The following is a 20,094-nucleotide window of genomic DNA, read 5'->3' as shown; positions in this document are numbered from 1 at the left end:
TATGACCCTATGGACTGTACCTGGCCAGACTTCTCTGTCCATGGGATTCTACAGGCAAGAATACTAGAGTGGGTTGCCATGCCCTCCTCCAGGGGACCTTCCTGACCCAGGGATCGAACCAGCATCTCTTAAATCTCCCACATTGGCTGGCTGGATCTTTACTGCTAACACTACCTGGGAAGCCCTGACCCAGGTAGAACCATTGCTACTTCACATGATGTCTTTCTTAGTATGAATCTGAAAATAATTTTGCTTCCTAAAGCTACTCTACTTCTATATATTAGAAAATTATCATAATATGCAGATTTTTGTAGAATGACTCATTTTACTGCCACCTGCTGGAGAGTCTTGGTAATAAATATACAAATATATTTATTTATATATATATCTTAGACTTTTCTCTAAGAATGGCACACTGTAATAGTAGCTTTGCACCTGAGCCTATCATAGTGATTGACCACTGCTGGACCTATCACAGTCCTTTCCCAGGAGCTTACTGTAATTAGCTCTTTTTTTTCTACTTGCAGAGTTATAAAGATGTGAATATGGATTTATCATTGACCAAAGTTCAACTTTAGGGAGAAACTGAAGCCAATCCACTAAAAGGGAACGGGATAAAAGGACAGAAATAAGTAGTCCAAATGGACTCTGGCTCCATTTCTGGCTCTAGTTCTACTGGAAAATATTTCTCTTCTTGCCTTTCTATGGTTAAGCTATGAGACAATTCCCTTTGTTCAGTTAAGCAAAAGTTCAGTTTCTGTCTCGTGAATAAAAAGTAAGGAAAACAATGTTAAATATACATTAACTTTATAGGTAAGTAAAGTAAACTGACTATGGTTGAGAAAGAGGGCAATAAAGAGATACTGTGAGGTAAAATCATTTTATATTAGAGTCATGTGTGGGATTATCTAATTGTTCTTGCTGGGACTGTGTCTTGCTAATCCAAGTGGCACATCTACTCTATAGCATAGATTCTTGCCTAAACTAACCATGTGCTAAATATTTGTCAAATTAAATTAATTTCAAAACACGCGAGATAGACAACACTTCATTCATTCATCTCCTTATCAACTATTTATTGATCAGCTATGTTGGAATAGACACAGCTCTAATTACTCAGGATACTACAATAGGTATTTGTATTTTAACTTACATATCACATTTGTTTTTCACCAATATGTTTCTACAACAGACAGCCATCATGCCAAAAGCAATGGATACATTAAAAGGAGACCTTCTCCAGAAAAATGGAGACAAAACCACAAGATGTCTGAGGCAGTATGATGTTCTAGCTTCCAGTTTATATTCCCTAGATGTGATGTATGCTTCCAGTTTATATTCCCTAGATGTGATGTATTGGAGGTACCATTTAAGCTCCCCAGACCATGTTTCCTCATCTATCAAATGAAGATTTGTAACTGGATGATCTTTAAGGTTTATTCTGACTAAAACGAAGCCTAAAGTTTTCTTCCAGTCTTTCTAGCTAGCGGCTTTCAGAGTTTGACCCTTTCCATTGGCCTAGAAACTTAGCAGAACACAAATTTCAGACCCTTGCCCCAGACCTACTGGATCAGACACCCTGGTAGTGGGATCCGTTAACAAGCTCCTATGTATGTTTTTCCAGTAGTCATGTTTGGATGTGAGAGTTGGACTCTAAAGAAAGCTGAGCACAGAAGAATTGATGCTTTTGAACTGTGGTGTTGGAGAAGCCTCTTGAGAGTCCCTTGGACTGCAAGGAGATCCAGCCAGTCCATCCTAAAGGAGATCAGTCCTGGGTGTTCATTGGTAGGACTGATGTCGAAGCTGGAACTCCAATACTTTGGCCACCTGATGTGAAGAACTGACTCATTTGAAAAGACCCTGATGCTGGGAAAGATTGAAGGCAGGAGGAGAAGGGGATGACAGAGAATTAGATGGTTGGGTGGCATCACTGGCTCAATGGACAAGAGTTTGAATAAACTCTGGGAGTTAGGGATGGACAGGAAGGCCTGACATGCTGCAGTCCATGGGGTCGCAGAGTTGGACACGACTGAGCGACTGAACTGAACTGAACTGATCAGTTAAGAAGCTCTGGTGACTATGAGAATTGATGCTTAGGCATATAGTATACAGTATATTTCTTAGTGTGCACGTGGAGAACTTAACTCATTTTGCTGTGATGCATTTCACGAGCAGCATTTTTCCTCTTAGATATCCATGTTGTTCTCCATTATTTTTCACTCAGTGAAAACTATTTTGGTAAGAACAAAGTTGTCACCCCCCCTCCTTTTTTCTTCTTTTTTCTTAATATTTTCAAAAATCTCTAATGACTTCACTGGATTTTACAAACAAAGTTTATGCAAAAGAAAAAAAAGAAAACTAAGTGTGCCATTATTATGCATATTATCCTCTTTTTAAAAATGCAATGAACATTATTATGATAGTATAGTAATAAAAGCTGCTGCTGACAAAATGAGACAAAATATTTTGGGATATTTTTGAGTTCTTCATGAATTAAAAAGTATGGAAGTTTTGTAGCATGCCTCATGTAGGTTAATTATTACAGCTTGAATTCAGTAGATTAAGCACACACACAGGAGAATATTGATAAGTGCCTGGAACTGAACAAACCACCATTAGATGATCTCCTATAATTATCCAATCCTTCCTGCTGCAACACTCAGAAAATATTGACTAAAGAGACAGAAAGAAGAAACCAGACTTGAAAGAGACATGTGTACCCCAATGTTCATCGCAGCACTGTTTATAATAGCCAGGACATGGAAGCAGCCTAGATGCCCATCAGCAGATGAATGGATAAGGAAGCTGTGTACATATACACAATGGAATATTACTCAGCCATTAAGAAGAATACATTTGAATCAGTTCTAATGAGGTGGATGAAACTGGAGCCTATTATACAGAGTGAAGTAAGCCAGAAAGAAAAACACCAATACAGTATACTAACACATGTATATGGTATTTAATCAATCGGTAAAGATAACCCTGTATGCGAGACATCAAAAGAGACACAGATAAATAGAACAGTATTATGGACTCTATGGGAGAGGGCAAGGGTGGGATGATATGGGAGAATGGCATGGAAGCATGTAAATTATCATATGTGAAACGAATTGCCAGTCCAGGTTCAATGCATGATACAGGGTGCTCAGGGCTGGTGCACCGGGATGACCCAGGGGGATGGGGTGGGGAGGGAGGTGGAAGGGGGTTTCTGGAAGGGGAAAGCATGTACACCCATGGTGGATTCATGTCAACGTATGGCAAAACAAATACAATATTGTAAGGTTAAAAAATAGAAAATAAACTAATTTTAAAAAAAAGAATAAAATGCTGGCTGCACAGTCATTTTAAAAAAAATAAGACACTTCTATTAGCAGTCTGTTATTCTAAGTTTATAAGTCATGTGGTTTGCGTATGTACTCATTTGCCTCTACCACTAGTACATGAACATATTTATGAACACATCAGAAATTTTATTAGGTGTCATTTTTGCTGTGTGATCACCATTACTTGGCTTTAAAACATCATATATACTAATCTCTAAGAAAGAACAGGATGCATCAAAGGGATGTGTCTGATTCTTTGCGACCCCATGGACTATACAGTCCATGGAATTCCCCAGGCCAGAATACTGGAGTGGGTAGCCTTTCCCTTCTCTGGGGGATCTTCCCAACCCAGGGATTGAACCCAGGTCTCCTGCATTGCAGGCGGATTCTTTACCAGCTGAGCCACAAAGGAAGCCCACTTTTCCCCAAGGGTGATTAAAAAAAATAGAGAGTGAATAGACTTGACTATTTCCTTCTGTTCTTCTCATTCTGTCTCCTTCCCCTTGATATCTTTAACTCTCTTTGTAAAACTTTCTTCTTAAGGAATATTTTATGCATACCTGATTAATGACTGATAGATAGTGGTAGTCATCACTACTGGGGGCTGACTAGCTGTTATAGTTGGATTTGGAAGCCAATTTTAACTTTTCGCCTTTCAGTTAACTCCATATCATATTTACAGATTGACAGATGGTAGATATATAGATGGAGGATAGCCTTTACTTAAAAGTAATTTGTGATATGGATGTGCATAGCATGTTTTAGAGTAATAATTATGATTCAATTTTGATCCAAAATAGTTGGACTCACTAATCTACTGTTGTTCAGTCGCTAATTGGTGTCCAACTCTTTGTGACCCCGTGGACTGCAGCACAGCAGGCTTCCCTGTCCTTCACTTTCTCCTGCGGTTTGCTCAAACTCATGTCCATTGAGCTAGTGATGCCATCCAACCATCTTATCCTCTGTTGTCCCTGTCTCCTCCTGCCTTCAACCTTTCCCAGCATCAAGGTTGTTTCCAATGAGTAGGCTCTTGCCATCAGGTGGTCAAAGTATTGGAGCTTCAGCTTCATGAATTAACAGTCGTTCCAGTGAATATTCAGGATTGATTTCATAGATATTATTAGAGAAAAGAAATTTTTTAATTGTTAGTGAAGAAGATTTAGCATAGCGTGAAAATATTCTTATATTAATGAGACTTACTTTGTCTGTGGGAGAAAACCACCAAAACACCATCTTCTTTCCTATTTTCCAGTATTCTTGCCTAACTTCATTATTTCTGAGTTTTGAGGACTTTTCTATTCACTTGTCTACTATTGAGAGTCAAAAATTCAGATATAAAGGAGTAACACCTTCCCTCTTTCTCACCTTCTTTCCTGGCATTTCTGACCACTTATCCTTCTTATATTAAATAAGAGTATAATTAAAGATTAGGAATTTACAATGGAGGAGTTTGTAAACCTGTTGTATATACTTATTACTGTTACATCTTTATAATATAAAGAAGAACCTGCAGAGACATGGTCATTTAAAACTATATATTCTCTTTACCTTAGAGAACTCAAGCATATTACTTATTTAACACTTCTAATTATTTCTTCCCTCTTCTCTCCAGTTGACTTAGTGCACACTGGTTTCTTTATTCTTTCCTTATTTTAACTTTCTTCCAGCAGCCTCTGCTTTCTACCTTTCTTCTTTTTCCTCTGATTTTTCAATGAAGTTTAAATTTTTAAATTTTAAATTTTTGTTATTCTCTGGGCACCACTTCTAAATTCCTATTTTTCTTCTGTTGTCTCTTTTTTCCTTCCATATTGCAAATATGACTTACAAGCATTTATCAAGATGAATTATTCAAAATGAAGAGACTGAATATGAGGGGCCTAAGGGACTAGGAAGAGAGGAGCTGCCAAGATTTTCTTCCTGTATGGAAGCATGTTGAAACAACCTGGGGTATGGAAGCAAGAGACAGAGATGCCTGCTAAGGCATGACCAAATGGGAAGCCTATTAAAATAATAATTTGGAGTAGAGTGCACTGAAGAAAACAAAGTAAATCCAGCCCTCTAGGTCAATAGCTAATAACCCACGAGTTTGCCACTCAGGAAATTAGAACTGTAACTAATGAGAATCCTAGCCACCTACTGAGAATGAAACCCAAGGCTTCCTATTAAGTCCCTTCCCTAGATCTTTTTAACAGAGCAGTCAAAAAGTTATTTCCTCTTTATTTAGTTGCAAAAGATTTGAAATAGATGCAAAAACAAAAAAGAAAAAAAAATGGAAGCAAACTCTTATTCTCTCTCACAACAGGAGATCCAGTGTATTTACCCCACTACCCAAACATAGGTCAGCATAGGTCATGAAAAGAGGAAGGACAGCTTAAAGAAAAAAAAAAAAAAAAAGCTGTCCAAGATAAGTAGAGCCAAGATGACTCAGACAGTCTCCCAGGGGATTTTTTGGTGAGAGGACTTGCAATTAATAAATCCTCTATTAGCTTTCTGGAATCAGCAGGATTAAGCTACCTCTTTCAAGAACACAGTTTAAATATCATGATTCTAGGGGGTGAGGGGTCAATTTTATCGACATCTCTCCTTTTTTTTTTAAACCTGTGCATCTGTGTTAACTCTTAGCTGAGTGGGAGAGTGACTGGAGGCCTTCTGGACATACTCTCGCCCTGGATAAACATTTAAGTTCGCTTTTGCTAACCCTAAATCCAAGTTCTGACTCTCCTGTGGTTCTTAATTAATTGATCAGAAAAGTGTGGTGGGGATCCTGGTGCCTGCTGGTGGGGGAAACAGAAGGAATCCAAGCTGGATGTGAAAAGACATCCAGCATGATCAAATGATGAGGGAGGGCATTTCAGGATCTAGACGCGAGGGTGGGCAGGACCCTGCTCCCAGACGCCCGGGTGTTCCCGAGAGATCCCCGAGGAGGCACGTGCCGGCGGACTGCAGCTGACAGCCGGGCCGGCGGCGCGGCGCCCCTCTCGGCGCGCGGGCGGGGATCAGCGAGCGCGTGTGTGCGCGAGAGCGGCGGGCGGAGGCGCAGGCGCGCTGTTCGCCCGTCTGCAGCCCGGTGCCGAGCGCCGTGTCTTGGGGAGCCGATGGCAGCACCACCACGGTGCGGCCGCCCGGCCGAGCGCCGAGCGCAGCCACCACCCGCCGCTGCCCAGGGAGCGTCCAGGATGTGGGGGGACCGGGGCGCGCAGCAGCCTCCGCTGGCCCGCCTGTGCTGACCTGCTTCGCTTGCCCCCAAAGAATGTCAGCCAAGTCCAAGGGGACCCCCTCCTCGTCCTCTCCAGCCGAGGGACCGCCGGCAGCCTCCAAAACCAAGGTGAAGGAACAGATCAAGATCATCGTGGAGGATCTGGAATTAGTCCTGGGCGACCTGAAGGACGTGGCCAAGGAACTTAAGGAGGTGAGAGGTGGCGGGGGTGGGTGGAGGGCTGAGGAAGGAGTTCGTTGTCTTTCACCCACTCGGGGTCCGTTTTCACTGGGGACCGCCAGATTTCTTAACTCCTATGAAACTATAGAAAGAGGACGCCTTCAGATGGACTTGCTCTGCTCCTGCGACTCCCGAGAAGTTGTTGCACTTTCTTGTTTTTAATCAGGAAGAAATCAACTAGTGTTTTTTAATCGATGGACCTGGGCTGGTGGGAGGGGTGAACATGCGAGTCTCCGTATCTGTGCGTGTGTGTGTATGTCGGAGAAGGGGATTAACTGGGGGTGTGTCGACAGAGGAAGAGACCAGCCACCGGCCTGAGAGTGCAAGATGCTTCTCTCCTGCCCTCTTGCTCCCCCAGGCTTGTTGCTCCTTGCCTGGGAGCCTTCCTGGACCAAGGCTGATGGGACGGGTTTCGGCCCCGAGCCAGACCCGGGAGGGCAGCCTGGGAGAAGCTCGACTCCAGCTCTGCTCCCCGCTTCCCGAGCCCCGAACCCTGCTGGAAGGAAAGCGACCCGGGGTTGCTTGCAGGAGATCTCAGACGTGGGGATGGATGTAGAAGGGTCTGGGACTTTCTCACTTTCGCAGTTCCGGAGGCAGCCGCTGCACTCCTTAGTAACTCCGGGCCTGCCCGCTACCCCACCTCCTTTCTTCTTCCCGTCCTATCGCCAGTTGGCATAGAAGCTGGGGCACAGAGCGCTTCGGGGTGTGTGTGTGTAGATATGTGTGCGCGCGCGCACGTGTGTGTGTGTGATGTGCGTGCACCAGCTTCTGGCCACTTGAGTTCTAGCTTTTGGGGACCCGGACTGTTTTGGTTCTTTCTCGCTCCCCCGAGCCCCCATTCTACTTCTGCCCTTCCACCCCACCAGCCTTGATCCGGATAGAAAGAAGCGCAGACAGTGTCAAGGCTGAGGATGCGTAACTCCGGCTGCAGCTCCAGGCGGGGGCGAGAGCAGGGATGGGGCGGTGGGGTCTCCTGCGAGCTCGAAGGTGGCTTCTCGGAGGAGCTGGTGGCTGTCCCAACCCAGTAGTTCCCTACTACTGAATTGGTGCCCGGTGCTGTTTTGCGTCAGAGAATCCGCACCCCTAGTCGCAGGAGAGCTACCGCGGTAACTTCTAAGGTGGTAGCCGCGGTGGGAAGGGAAGGGGTGGGGCATAGTCTAGATCCAAAATTGTAATCCTGTTTTAGAGGCCAAGTGGGAGGAGGTTGAGGGTCCTTTGGATGTCTGGCCTCTAGAGATTGACCTCCTTTGTCCAATTTCCAATCCAAATGTAAAGGTAGAGCCGCCCCCCCCCCTTTTTTTCTTTCCATCTCCCCATTGTCTCTGCGAACTGAACTCTGCAAATGTTACCAAATGCAAGTCTGTTTAAATGGCCCATTTATCAACAGGGTTCAGTTTGCCAATGGCAAGTGTCATTCTTGGAGGCTGCTCCATCGACAATATAATTACTAACCTGGAAGTGGAGAGTGATACAGGTGATCGATCCAAGGAGGAAACGTAACTTGTTCATGTTTCAGGGCTTCTCTAGGATCATTGCTTCACAACTGGTTGGCAGATGGCAAGGTTATGCATTGAAATTCAATTCTAAAGATGTTGTTTGTTTCTTTGTTACCGTTTTATTTGACATCTTTGGCAGGTTGTGTTTTCATTTGAAACATGATGATGTTTTTTAAAAAAAATGAATAAATTTTTGCAAGTTCCTTTTGGCAGAATTGTGCTTTTCAGATGTTGAGGTTTCTAAGATGGGGGATGTGGGAAACTTACATCAGTACAGAAACGTTTTTACTATTTCATCCAGGAGCCTGAGATTAAGAGAAAGATAGTCAATGAAAACTCTGCATCTTTGGGCAAATACTTCACAGAAAACAGAAACATATTTACTGTTTCAGTGGGCAGCCTGAGATTAAGAGAAAGGTAGTCAATGAAAATGGCATCTTTGGGCAAATACTTCTTACGTTACCATGTGTCACTGCACTCTCTATTTTAGGCAGAATAAATGACAAGAAACTGCACATGGTCCCAGTTCTGCTTTCCATCCTTATTTTGTAGATGTTTGCAGACCAGGTTGATGTATTGTGAAACTTTTAACCTCACCATAGATCTTGGTTGGAATCACAAAAAAGTAAATCAGGGAGCCTGTGGGTCTCTCTCCCTTTCACTCTTTCTGTGTTTTCATTTGCTTGAGGATTTTTCTTTTTTAGGGAAAACAACACCAAGCAAACCAGTATGTAAAAGAAATGGAAAAGCATAGAAAATGTACAACCAAGTAAATGAAAGGATCTGTCTTCTAGGCATATCTAAAGATGAAATGTTGACTTGATGCTTTGTAAGCTTTGATTGGGTACTGGGACCTGATTGATTAAAGATTTCACTCTCAGGAGTAAACTTTATGAATGATAAATAATTTGATGTGATTGTTAATTACTTTTGTGAGGAGGATATCATCATCCTAAGTTTGCACATGGAGTTGTATATATTATGTCTAAATCTCAAAACGCTGGCCATTTATATTGTAGGAGAAAAAGTTATTTCAAGGGCAAAATATTTATAGGGCATGTTTAACCTATGACATCTTGCAGTTGTCCAACGTTTATCTTTTTAAGATAATGTTGCACACATGACTGAACATGTCTGTGATGTAATTTTGAATGGGGGAGTAACTGAAAAACCTGTTAGTGTCTATACTTACGATTTGTAAATATAAATATCACTATTCATCAGTCGTTACATTTGCTATTCTGGCAGCTTATCAGAGGACTATATTAAATACAAACTGTTGCATTTATAATTCTAATTCTTTTATTGGCAATGATATAATTTTAGGCCATGATGTATTTTGATATAAATTAGCACAGAGCTCTTATTAACTTGGAACAGAAGTTAGAAATAAGAAAGTGATTATGACTTGATTACTATATCATTCACCATATGGTATTTGTTTTCCCCCCTGTTGTTTTCATTCTATCTAAAACACAGTATTCTTTTTTGTATATTTTGTCCTTTATTTTTGTATAAATTCTGCACCAACAATATTGGACTTTTGTTTGAGGTTGTCTTGAAATTTATTTTCTTTTTAGAAGTTTTCTGGACTTCAGTCATCTGAAAATTCAGGTAGTGGGATAGATTCCAATAGACTAGTAGGTGCTTGGAACTCTTTAATAATGACAAAATTTCATTACTATTGGAATCTCTTATCATTAGTTATTTTTACTTAACCACTTATAATTAGATTGAATATTAGGAAAAGAGGATTGGGATTTCTACAGTGTCTAAGGACAGATTTATTCTTCCCTCTGAATTTAGTAAAACCTCAAATAGCTTGACTGTTCAGAAATAATATGAGTTTCTGGATCTTCTCTACTATAATGGAAAAGCTTTAAGTATAATTCAGCATATTTATTCAGTAGTTACTGTGTGCCAAATACTATGTTATCTTTTTATTGCTACCAATATGAGTAGTTTGGAGCTTCTGGTCTCAGTGAACTCAGAGAGTTGTTTGGGAGACATTAATCCTGTCTTTGAGCACCAATACTGTGAAAAGACATTGCTGCTTTTAGTGGGTACTCATACTGTGTTCCAAGAAAAGAGACTTGAGAATAAGAATATGTAGATTTATAAACCAGTACTTACTATGTACTTAGTAGTATGGTAAGCCTTTGGTAAAAAGAGTGGTAGAAGCTTAAAAAAGATGGTAAGATATGAATTTGAAGAAGCTTATGGTTTATTCAGATTGTCATGATTAACAAATATGGATCAGTGCCATATACAGGAACTCACATATCTAACTGTTACAATTAAACAGTGGTGATTTTATGAAACAATTATACCCCAGTAAAGAAAATATAAATAAACTGGAGATTTTCATGATGATTAAGCTCTTAGGGGGAATGAAGAGTTGAAAAGGAAAATTTGGTGTCTTTGAGATGTGGATAAAATTTGAAAAGGTAGAAAGGAGAAGGACTTGAGGGGAAATAGCATTGGAGTGCAAGATAATTCCATGTTGGTTTTTTATACACATTGAAAAACAAAAAATTAGTGGTGAAACGCTAAAGTTGTAGGGATAAAATTAGCAATTTCTGGCTTATTAGGTATGGAATGATCTTTTTTTTTTTTTAATGAAGTAATGCAGAAGAAAGAGTGCTTTTTAAAAAGAATTCTCATATAATCTGACAGCTCTTGGTATCATTTTGCCTGTTCTTTTATGAAGAGGCTTGCATGCTCAGTCACTCAGTAGAAGTCAACTCTTTGGGACCCCCTGGACTGTAGCCCACCAGGTTCCTTTGTCCATGGAATTGTCCAGGCAAGAATACTGGAGTGGGTTGCCATTTCCTCCTCCAGGGCATCTTCCAGACTCAGGGATTGAGCCCACATCTCTAGCCTCCCATGTTTCCTACATTGCAGGTAGATTCTTTACCACTACACCACCTGGGAAGCTCTTTTATGAAGAAGTCACTGATAAACTTGGTTTGCATCAAGTGTTGGTGTTAGTATGGGATCACAGATCTTGTTGATTAGGGAGATATTGTAATATGTAATAAGTAGCTTTTTACTTGGAAACAAAATTCATTGCTGCTTTAGCTATGAATATAGCTATGAATGTATCAAGCTGTTTATAGCCTTGGTAATTTTTCATACTGTTTCATTTTACGATTTTAAGTAACAAGACTATCACATTAGTTAAATATATGTGTGCGTACATACATATGTATATATACATATACATACACATACACATATGTATATAACATATAGCTAAGACATGGGAGTAGACATGACTGTTATGGAGAAACCAGCTAAGATGAGTTGTTTTGTCTTCCCCACAGTCACTAACTGATGAGACTCCATGAGTGGGAAGGTTTTGTCTGCTTTGTGACTATGAATTGGAAAGCATTCATCTTTTTTCTTATAATATCATAAAAGGAAATAAAATAAAATTAAGTTTAATTTTAAAAAGTTTGAAAACCTTAGGAAGTGATCCATTTGGGGGGGCATTGAAAATAGAATTAATCAAATTAACAATAACAACAAAATAGAATTAACAGTTACCTACAAAATATTTTTGTTTTTAAATGTTTTTTCCCCTGTTCACATGAAGTGCTGTAGTTTATTGATCTGGGAAATCCTACCAAATATTTTCTGGTTAATGAATCCATGCATATAAAATTCATTACTTAAACAAATTACAGAGAATAATCTCTGCAGTATTTTCTAAGTTCTAAAATTGTGAATGAGTAAAATTTCATAGTTAATTCAATTGCAGCTATAGCTGTAGTTCTACCACTCTATTCAATAGTTGGCCTTCTCAAACAAGTATATTTACCTGCTAAAATGCTTTTTAGTTTTTCTTGAGCATGATGGCTTGGCATGTTACTAAAATAGCAGCATGGTTCTGAGAAAATAAAAATAACCAGTAACTATCCTTTACTGTCTATTTCCAATGCATGAAACTATTTAAGACTCAGAGAATTACCTGATAAGAAATTCAAGCAGACTGAAAGCAATAAATAGTGTACTTCAGGCAATAGTGAAGTAATAGATAATAAAACCAATGCAATAATTTGTTACCTGCGTTATTTTTTTTCTACCTTTACTGCTCTTAGGATCTCAGGTAATTAAAACAAAATGTAAGAAAAAGATAGAAATATAAGTTTGAGTAAAACATGTTCTCCCGAATAAATTAAACTGCAGAAGCTTCTGTAGAACTAGTTCATGAAAAATAGCATGGGCAATTTTTTTAAAATTAGAAGGGAAAATTTCCAATAATATGCTAACTCATTTCTGATTAATATGTACATAACTGACATAAAGCTGAAAATCAGTTTGGTAACAATGAAGGGTATTTTTTTTTCTTTAAAAAATTAACTTGTGTATTTTATTAAGATTTTTTTTGGGGGGAGCAGTTTTAGGTTCCCAGCAAAATCAAGGAGGAGGTACAGAGATTCCTATATCCCCCTGTCCCTGTACATATGTATCATCCTGCATTATCAACATCCCCCACCAGATGGGTACATTTGGTACAATTGATGGATCTACAGAGCTTAAGGGCAAGAGGAGAAGGGAGTGACAGAGGATGAGATGGCTGGATGGCATCACCGACTCAATGGACATGAGTTTGAGCAAACTCCAGCAGATTGTGAAGGACAGGGAATTCTGGTGTGCTGCAGTCCGTGGAGTCATGAAGAGTTGGACATGGCTTAGTGACTAAACCACATTGACACATCATTATCATCCACAGTCCGTAGTTTATGTTAGGGTTTACTCTTAATTTCGGACATTTTGTGACTTTGGACAAATGTCTAATGATAAATATCTATCATTTTGGTGTTCTATAGAGTATTTTCACTGCCCTAAAATTCCTCTGTGTTCCACCTATTTATCTTTCCTTCAAATCCTGATGGTGTTAGTTTTTTAAAACATCTTTCAAATTTTTTTGTGATTTCTTAAGTAATACAGTATATGAATAATATAGAAAGTTTGGAGAAAGTCTAAAAAACTAAAAAGGAAAAAATAAAAATTGTCTTTAATGCCACACATAAATAAATATAGTGAGAATTTTGCTACATTTTCTTTCCATCTTTTTTTTCCTGATATTTATTAATATAAGTTGTCTGCATTGGGTCTTTACTGCAGCTCTAGACTCTCTAGCTGTGGCACGCAGGCTTAGTTGCTCCATAGCATATGGGATCTTAGTTCCCTGATCAGGGTTTGAGCCTGCATCTCCTGCACTGCAAGGTGGATTCTTAACCACTGGACCACCAGAGAAGCCCTTGTATCTTTTTGTATGTGTATTTTTAACATAGACAAAGTCATGTAAAATTATGAAATTATGTGCAATGATGTTTTCTGCTTTCTGGAATACTATTAGATCATAACCATTACATAAATCTCTTATAAGTTACTTTATAGGTCCCCTAATGTTCAACATCCTATGTATTAACAAGTTTTTGTGGTGGTTAAGGATCTCTAAAAGAACAGCTTTGACAATAAAAACAGCAAAGAAATTTTTACTCTATGCCTGGTACTGTTCTAAGAATATTTCTTAATATTAGGTCTTCTAATTCTCAAAACAGACATATGAGGAAGGTAGAGTTGTTACTGTTTTACAGATAAGAAAACAGAGGTCAGAGATATAGTTACTTGCTGAAGTCCCTTACCTGTAAGTGAGGCTTCATTGCTAGGCCTTTTAGTGCTGTAGCCCAGGCATCTCCCAGGTGGCACCAGTGGTGAAGAACTCGCCTGCCATTGCACGAGACTCAAGAAACACAGATTTGAATCTTGGGTTGGGAAGATCATCTGGTTTAGGAAATGGCATCCTGCTTCAGTATTCTTGCCTGGAAAATTCCATGGGCAGACAAGCCTGGTGGGCTACAGTGCATGGGGCCCCAAAGAGTTGGACGTGACTGGGCACACAACACAGCTCAGGCATTTAACCACTAAGCTCTGTGGATTTTCCTACTTTTCCCCCACTTGTTTAGAAATCACGGGTGTGAAAGTTTTAAAGTCTTCAATCCGCTTTGCCAGGATATCTTCCAGGGAGTTTTTCACAAGTTTCTTTACCCCTGGTATCTGTACATGTATGTACTCTGCTTCTTCAATTTCTAGTGAAAATGATAAAACTTTTCATCTTGTTGTGAGTGGATTATTTCTTTGTGATAACATTGTTTTTGTTGGGTTGTACTCAGTTTGGGGCACCAGTATTGAGGCAGAACTAACAGTGGGTTGATTGGACATTGTAGTTTTCATCCTTCAAATAAGTAGGTACTGCAATGAATTACTTTTGACCTATTTACTCTTCAGCAAAAACATTAATATGACATCTCTTTTTTTATATTATGACTTAGAAAATAAAGGAGCAACTAATATGGGTACTTCCTGATCTTGAGCATTGTATACAGAAGTTTCAAATGAATTTAAAAGAATTTGTTGTTCAGTCACTCGGTATGTCACTCTTTGTGACCCCATGGACTGTAGCACGCCAGGCTTCCCTGTCCTTCACTGTCTCCCAGAGTTTACTCAAACCCATGTCCATTGAGTTGATGATGCCATCCAACCATCTCATCCTCAATCTCTCCCTTCTCCTCCTGCCCTCAGTCTTTCGCAGCATCAGGTTCTTTTCCAGTGAGTCAGCTCTTCACATCAGATGGCCAAAGCATTGCAGCTTCAGCTTCAGCATCAGTCCTTCCAGTGAATATTCAGGGTTGATTTCCTTTAGGATTGAGTGGTTTGATCTCCTTGCAGTCCAAGGGACTCGCAAGAGTCTTCTCCAGCACCACAGTTTGAAAGCATCAACTCTTTGGCACTCAGCCTTCTTTATGGTCCAACTCGCTTATCTGTCCATGACTCCTGGAAAAACCATAGCTTTGACTATACAGACCTTTGTTGGCAAAGTGATGTCTCTGCTTTTTAATATGCTGTCTAGGTTTGTCATAACTTTTCTTCCAAGGAGCAAATGTCTTTTAATTTCATGGCTGCAGTCACCATCCACAGTTATTTTGGAGCCCAAGAAAATAAAGTCTGTCACTGTTTCAATAACTTTTATTCTCTTTTGTTGTTTTCAAATTGTATTAGAAGGGGAGTACTGTCCTTAAGTTTTCTGAAATGTCTGGGTTTTTACAGTTGTTTCACTTTCTGCTGTGACAGATAAATAGAGAAGCTTGTTGAGTTATTTATAAGGCCCCAAATTATTGAGATGCCTGACAATATCATGGGCTTCCCTGGTGGCTCAGTGGTAAAGAATCCTCCTGCAGTTGCAGAAGGTGTGGGTTTGATCCTGGATTGGGAAGATCTCCTGGAGAAGGAAATGGCAACCCACTCCAGTATTCTTGCCTGGGAAATCCCATGGACAGAGGAGCCTGGTGGGCTACAGTTCATGGGGTCACAAAAGAGTCGGATAGGACTTTGCAACTAAACAACAACAGTGTCATATGTATTTGTACGTAGAGATGGGGAGGTTTGAATGGTGCCATGCTCTGTGGAATGGTACAAGTTGTAGAAGCAATGCCGTGATGGTTATGATGATAATAATGATGGTGATGATGAAGAAGAGGAACAAGAAGGTGACTAAGATCTGTTTAGTGCTCATATGTACCAAGAGCTGTTCTGAGTTAGCACACTTTATCCTCTCAGTCATCCCTTTAGGTCATTATAATTGTCCTACATTTGAGGAAGCTGGGATGGAGAGATAACTTGAGCTGGCCAAAATGTTTGTTTTGAGTTTCCCCTGTAAGATGTAATGGGAAAGCCCGAATGATCTTTTTGGCTGACCCACTAATATGGAGAGCAGAGATGGAGTTGGCCTCGTGGTACTTCTCCCTTTAGATCGTTGTCCAGAAGTACAGCTTCCCAGTTGTCAGCGGCAACATAGTTACTCTGCTATTTTACAGGCTTTTAACTTCAGTATAATCTCTTTCTCTCTCCTTCCTCCTCTACCTCATCTGTCACACTTTCCTTTCTTGTTCTTCCCTTCTTCTCTGTCTTCTTCATTTTTTTGTTCTTGAAACGTCTCTTTTCCTTCTTCTCCTTCCTCATAAGCTTCTTTGAAATGCTGCATAAGCTTCTTTGATTATGCCTCAATATATTAAACACTTATGCAAGAAATGTGTTTAAATTTCAACATTCTTTAAGTATCTACTATATGCAAGGCAGTGTACTAGGGAATAAAAACCCAGTATTGAGCAACACACACATGACCCTTGACATCTGGAACTTACATACTAATAGGAAGACATTATTCAAATAATAGCAGAGATAGTATTTTTTAAGGGGTGTTAAAGGCTGTGAAAGAAAAGCTCCTGATACAGCAGGAGCATAAAATCATTGGCAAGTCTTGTAAATTCTTCTAAATAGGGGGTTTCAGATTGACTGCCTTCCTGCCTACTGCCACCTCTCGAATCCTTATGCTATGAATCTCATGGATGATGTTTTAATAGCCCTTGAGCTATCTGTCTCTTGTTCTCCTCGCCTCTGCCAGTTCATTCTTTAAACACTACCAGATTAATCTTTTTAATACACTGCTCTCTTCAGGCCACTCCCCTGCTTAAAAGATCACACACTATTCTGATACTTAAAATGTCAAGTGAACAAACCCAGACTTCCAGGCTGATATCTAGCAGTTCCATTTTTATAGCTTGGCCTTATCTCTTCTTCTTTGGGGAGTAAAGCAGAGACCATCCCAGACAATCTTGACGTCACAGTTTTCCCCCAACTTGAACTCTGTATTCCTCGTGTTCATGGTCACTATGCCACTCAGCTGTGTTTTCTTATGTTCCTTAACAATCCTTCCATGATTGTGCCTTAAAAAAAATAGTAACCTTTCTCTTTTAGTTAGTAACCGTGTAATATTCATTGCAACATTTTTAAAGTCTTACTCTTGTTATCTGATGAGGAACTTAAATTTGAGGATCCAGTTCTGAGAAATACTTATTAAAGATGTTAAGGACTAAAACTCAGTAATTCTGCTTGTGCATGACAGCCTGTTCTTTCTCATCTACTCAACAAAATCACTAATAATTCTCACCTGTTTCTCCTATATTATCTTTTGTTCATTCTCCCCAGGTGATTCCCATGAATGTAAAAGTGAAAATAATGATAACGGTAAAGCCCTCTCTTGACTCCACTTGCCTTGATAATTACCATCCCACTTCTTAGCTCTCTTTTATCGAAAATCCTGAGTTTTATACTTGCCATCACCTATTTCATCTTACTCTTTCCTAAACCCCCTTTGATCAGACCTGCACTCTACTTGGGGCTTCCCTGGTAGCTCAGATGGTAAAGACTCCACATGCCACGCGGGAGACCTAGATTCGATCCCTGAATTGGGAGGATCCCCTGGAGGAGGGCATAGCAACCCACTCCAGTATTCTTGCCTGGAGAATCCCCATGGCAGAGGAACCTGGTTTCTCCAGACCTTTCTTCTAATTTTATAAGATCAGTGGTCTTTTCTGTATCTCTACCTGAATGTCTTAAGAGACATCTTCACCTTTTTATGTGCAAATTGGAATACTGTTTTTTCTCTTTTCCTCAAAACTTAGCTTTTGTAGTCTCTCCCAAGTCAACGGATGGTGTTAGAGTCAAATTCATCACAGTCTGGTTGGCTGTACCTTCAAAATATTTGTAAAATTTGACCAGTTCCTCCACTGCTACCACACTGGTCCATGGCAGCAACAACCTCTCTCACTTCAGTTGCTACAGTAACATCCTGATTGTTCTTCTCTTTTGCTTCCCTGAGCCCTCATTTTTAGCTCAGCAGTCTGGGTAAACCATGATCATATTGTTGTTCTCAAATCTGTGTAGTGATTGGCCATTCTTCTCAACGTGCTTACAGTGGTTACAAGGCCCCAAGTTTCCTTTCACCCCTGTTTTCATGCTGACTTCCACTTTCATGCTCACGCACTAGTTTTTGGGCTCTCTCTGCTTCAGCTTCATTAATCTGGGCTATTTCAGGCGTGAATGTCATCCCCATTTCCATGGCTAACTCTGCTCTACTGCTCTGTTATCTTATTCGTGTTATCCCACCGCAGCTGAGTCTGGCAGCTCCATATGTTGCTATATACTCTGGCATCCTCTCTCTTTCTTTTCCTATTTCACCTTTTCTCTCTTTCATAATAGTTTCTGATATACTAAACAGCTTATTTCTAGTATTCATTATTTGTTTGTTTCCCACATCTGGAACATTCCCTCCTAGACCTTTGTTTTATAGATCTCAAGGAACCAGAGCAGTGGCTATCATATAATAGGTGCTCATTAAATGAATTTATGAATGACCGAGCCTCTTCCAAGCCTTCAAGTTCTCAAAGATCAAACTATTACTTTCACTTTCCAGTGCATATCTATCAGCTAGCGAGAAAGAACACGTAGTAGATGCTTTCTAAACACTTTTTACCTGCATTCTTTATCTCCCTGCCTTTTCATATGGTGGTAGTTTGTAGGTTGGCTGGAGGCAGCTCTTGTTCCCCTGCTTTGATTTTTGTAATCTACTCCCCTCACTAAACCCACTACACTAAACCCAGTTCATATTCTTTGAAATGGACCGAGGATCTCTCAGTAATGTTTACTTTGTGTCATGTAAGGTTCTAAATGTTGAAAAAACATGAACTCATCAAGTCCTCACCTTTCTTGAACCCAACCACTGGCTCCCTTATTATCCCTCCCATATGGAAATTCTAGAGACATCCTGTCTATTTAAACCCTGAATGTGGTGTACCTTTAGGCCCTCACCTTCAGACAAGTCTGGCTTTGATTTCAGAGCTTATTATTCCCTAAAGACCAGAGTTGTCATTTTAAGCTCTTTGAAGCACATTAGATGCAATTCTACTTTTTTCTAATCGAGTGTGTAAACTAAACTATGAAGAAAGTATATGTATATATACATATATATATACTCATATATATATACTCATATATATATATGATTGAGTGAGTGAGTGAAGTCACTCAGTTGGTATATTACAGCATTTACTATGTTTTTCTGGTTTTTGAACATTGTGTACCTGTCTTACCATTAGTCATTATAAATTTTAAATTAACTGGAAAATGACATGCAAAAGAGATATTGGATACTGTTTAAATATGTTTTAATCATTCCACTATGTTCATAAGAAATAAGCAAGCAGTTTGTTGAGAAGACCTGATATTATGCAAAACATTTAGAATCTAGATAATATTTGTATTTGGCCTCTCTTTCTTTTTTTTTTTCTTTTGTGTGCTCCCTCTAGTGTTCAAAAATATGAGTACTTATAATTAACTTATTCAGATACTAAAGAACACACATTAATGTAGAAGTAAGGCTTTATTTACCTGGTATATGTATATATATATTTATATATTTTTTACTCTGGAGATTATATTGTCCAGTTAGTGAATGTTCAATGTATTCTATGAACAGCATTCTTTCTCCCCTTTCCTGTATGGATTTGATTGTGTCTGTCTTTTCATATGTGTAATTTTAACCTGTCCACTTTAGTCAGGGGAAATAGTGGATTTCTTGAACATTTGTCTTTAAAGATCAGAATTCTCCTCAGTTTTTAAAACTGAAGTCTAGGTATTAGTTGGGCAATTTGAATATGAACAGGAATCTTCCCACATGATAAAATTTAAAAAAAAAAAGCTGTATTAACAAGAGGTGTGTCTCTGAACATAGAATTTTAAGTATTTAAATAACTGACATAATTTTATTTTAATATACTGAAACATTATCTAAATACATTGGTTTCAAGATACCTTAAAAAATAATGAAGGTATCTCTAGGAATAACAAATATAAAAATTTAGAAATCTTCCTGACCCAGGGATTGAACCCAAGTCTCATGCATTGCAGGTAGATTCTTTACCATCTG

General features: G+C 39.4%; 1 protein-coding gene across 3 annotated transcripts in view; it reads left to right on the top strand.

Moving 5' to 3' along the window:
• Nucleotides 1-20,094, top strand: part of PRR16 (proline rich 16) — a 936,482-nt gene that overhangs the window by 752,258 nt on the left and 164,130 nt on the right. The window contains exon 1 of one of the 3 annotated variants that reach the window (XM_081499069.1): nt 6,375-6,735. The exons of 1 other annotated variant lie outside the window; for it this stretch is intronic. In XM_081499069.1, coding sequence (XP_081355195.1) covers nt 6,577-6,735 — 159 coding nt within the window. In that variant the 5' untranslated portion in view covers nt 6,375-6,576. Of the gene's footprint in view, nt 1-6,374; nt 6,736-20,094 lie in introns of those variants that run through there. One more of the 3 variants, XM_081499070.1, reaches the window with a different exon arrangement.

The sequence above is a fragment of the Giraffa tippelskirchi genome, chromosome 6 (genome assembly GCF_054371585.1).
Source record: "Giraffa tippelskirchi isolate mGirTip1 chromosome 6, T2T-mGirTip1v1.2.pri, whole genome shotgun sequence".
In the NCBI taxonomy this organism is placed as follows: Eukaryota; Metazoa; Chordata; class Mammalia; order Artiodactyla; family Giraffidae; genus Giraffa; species Giraffa tippelskirchi.
Note: the sequence above shows the minus strand (reverse complement) of the source record. Positions and strands in the feature narration are given on the sequence as shown.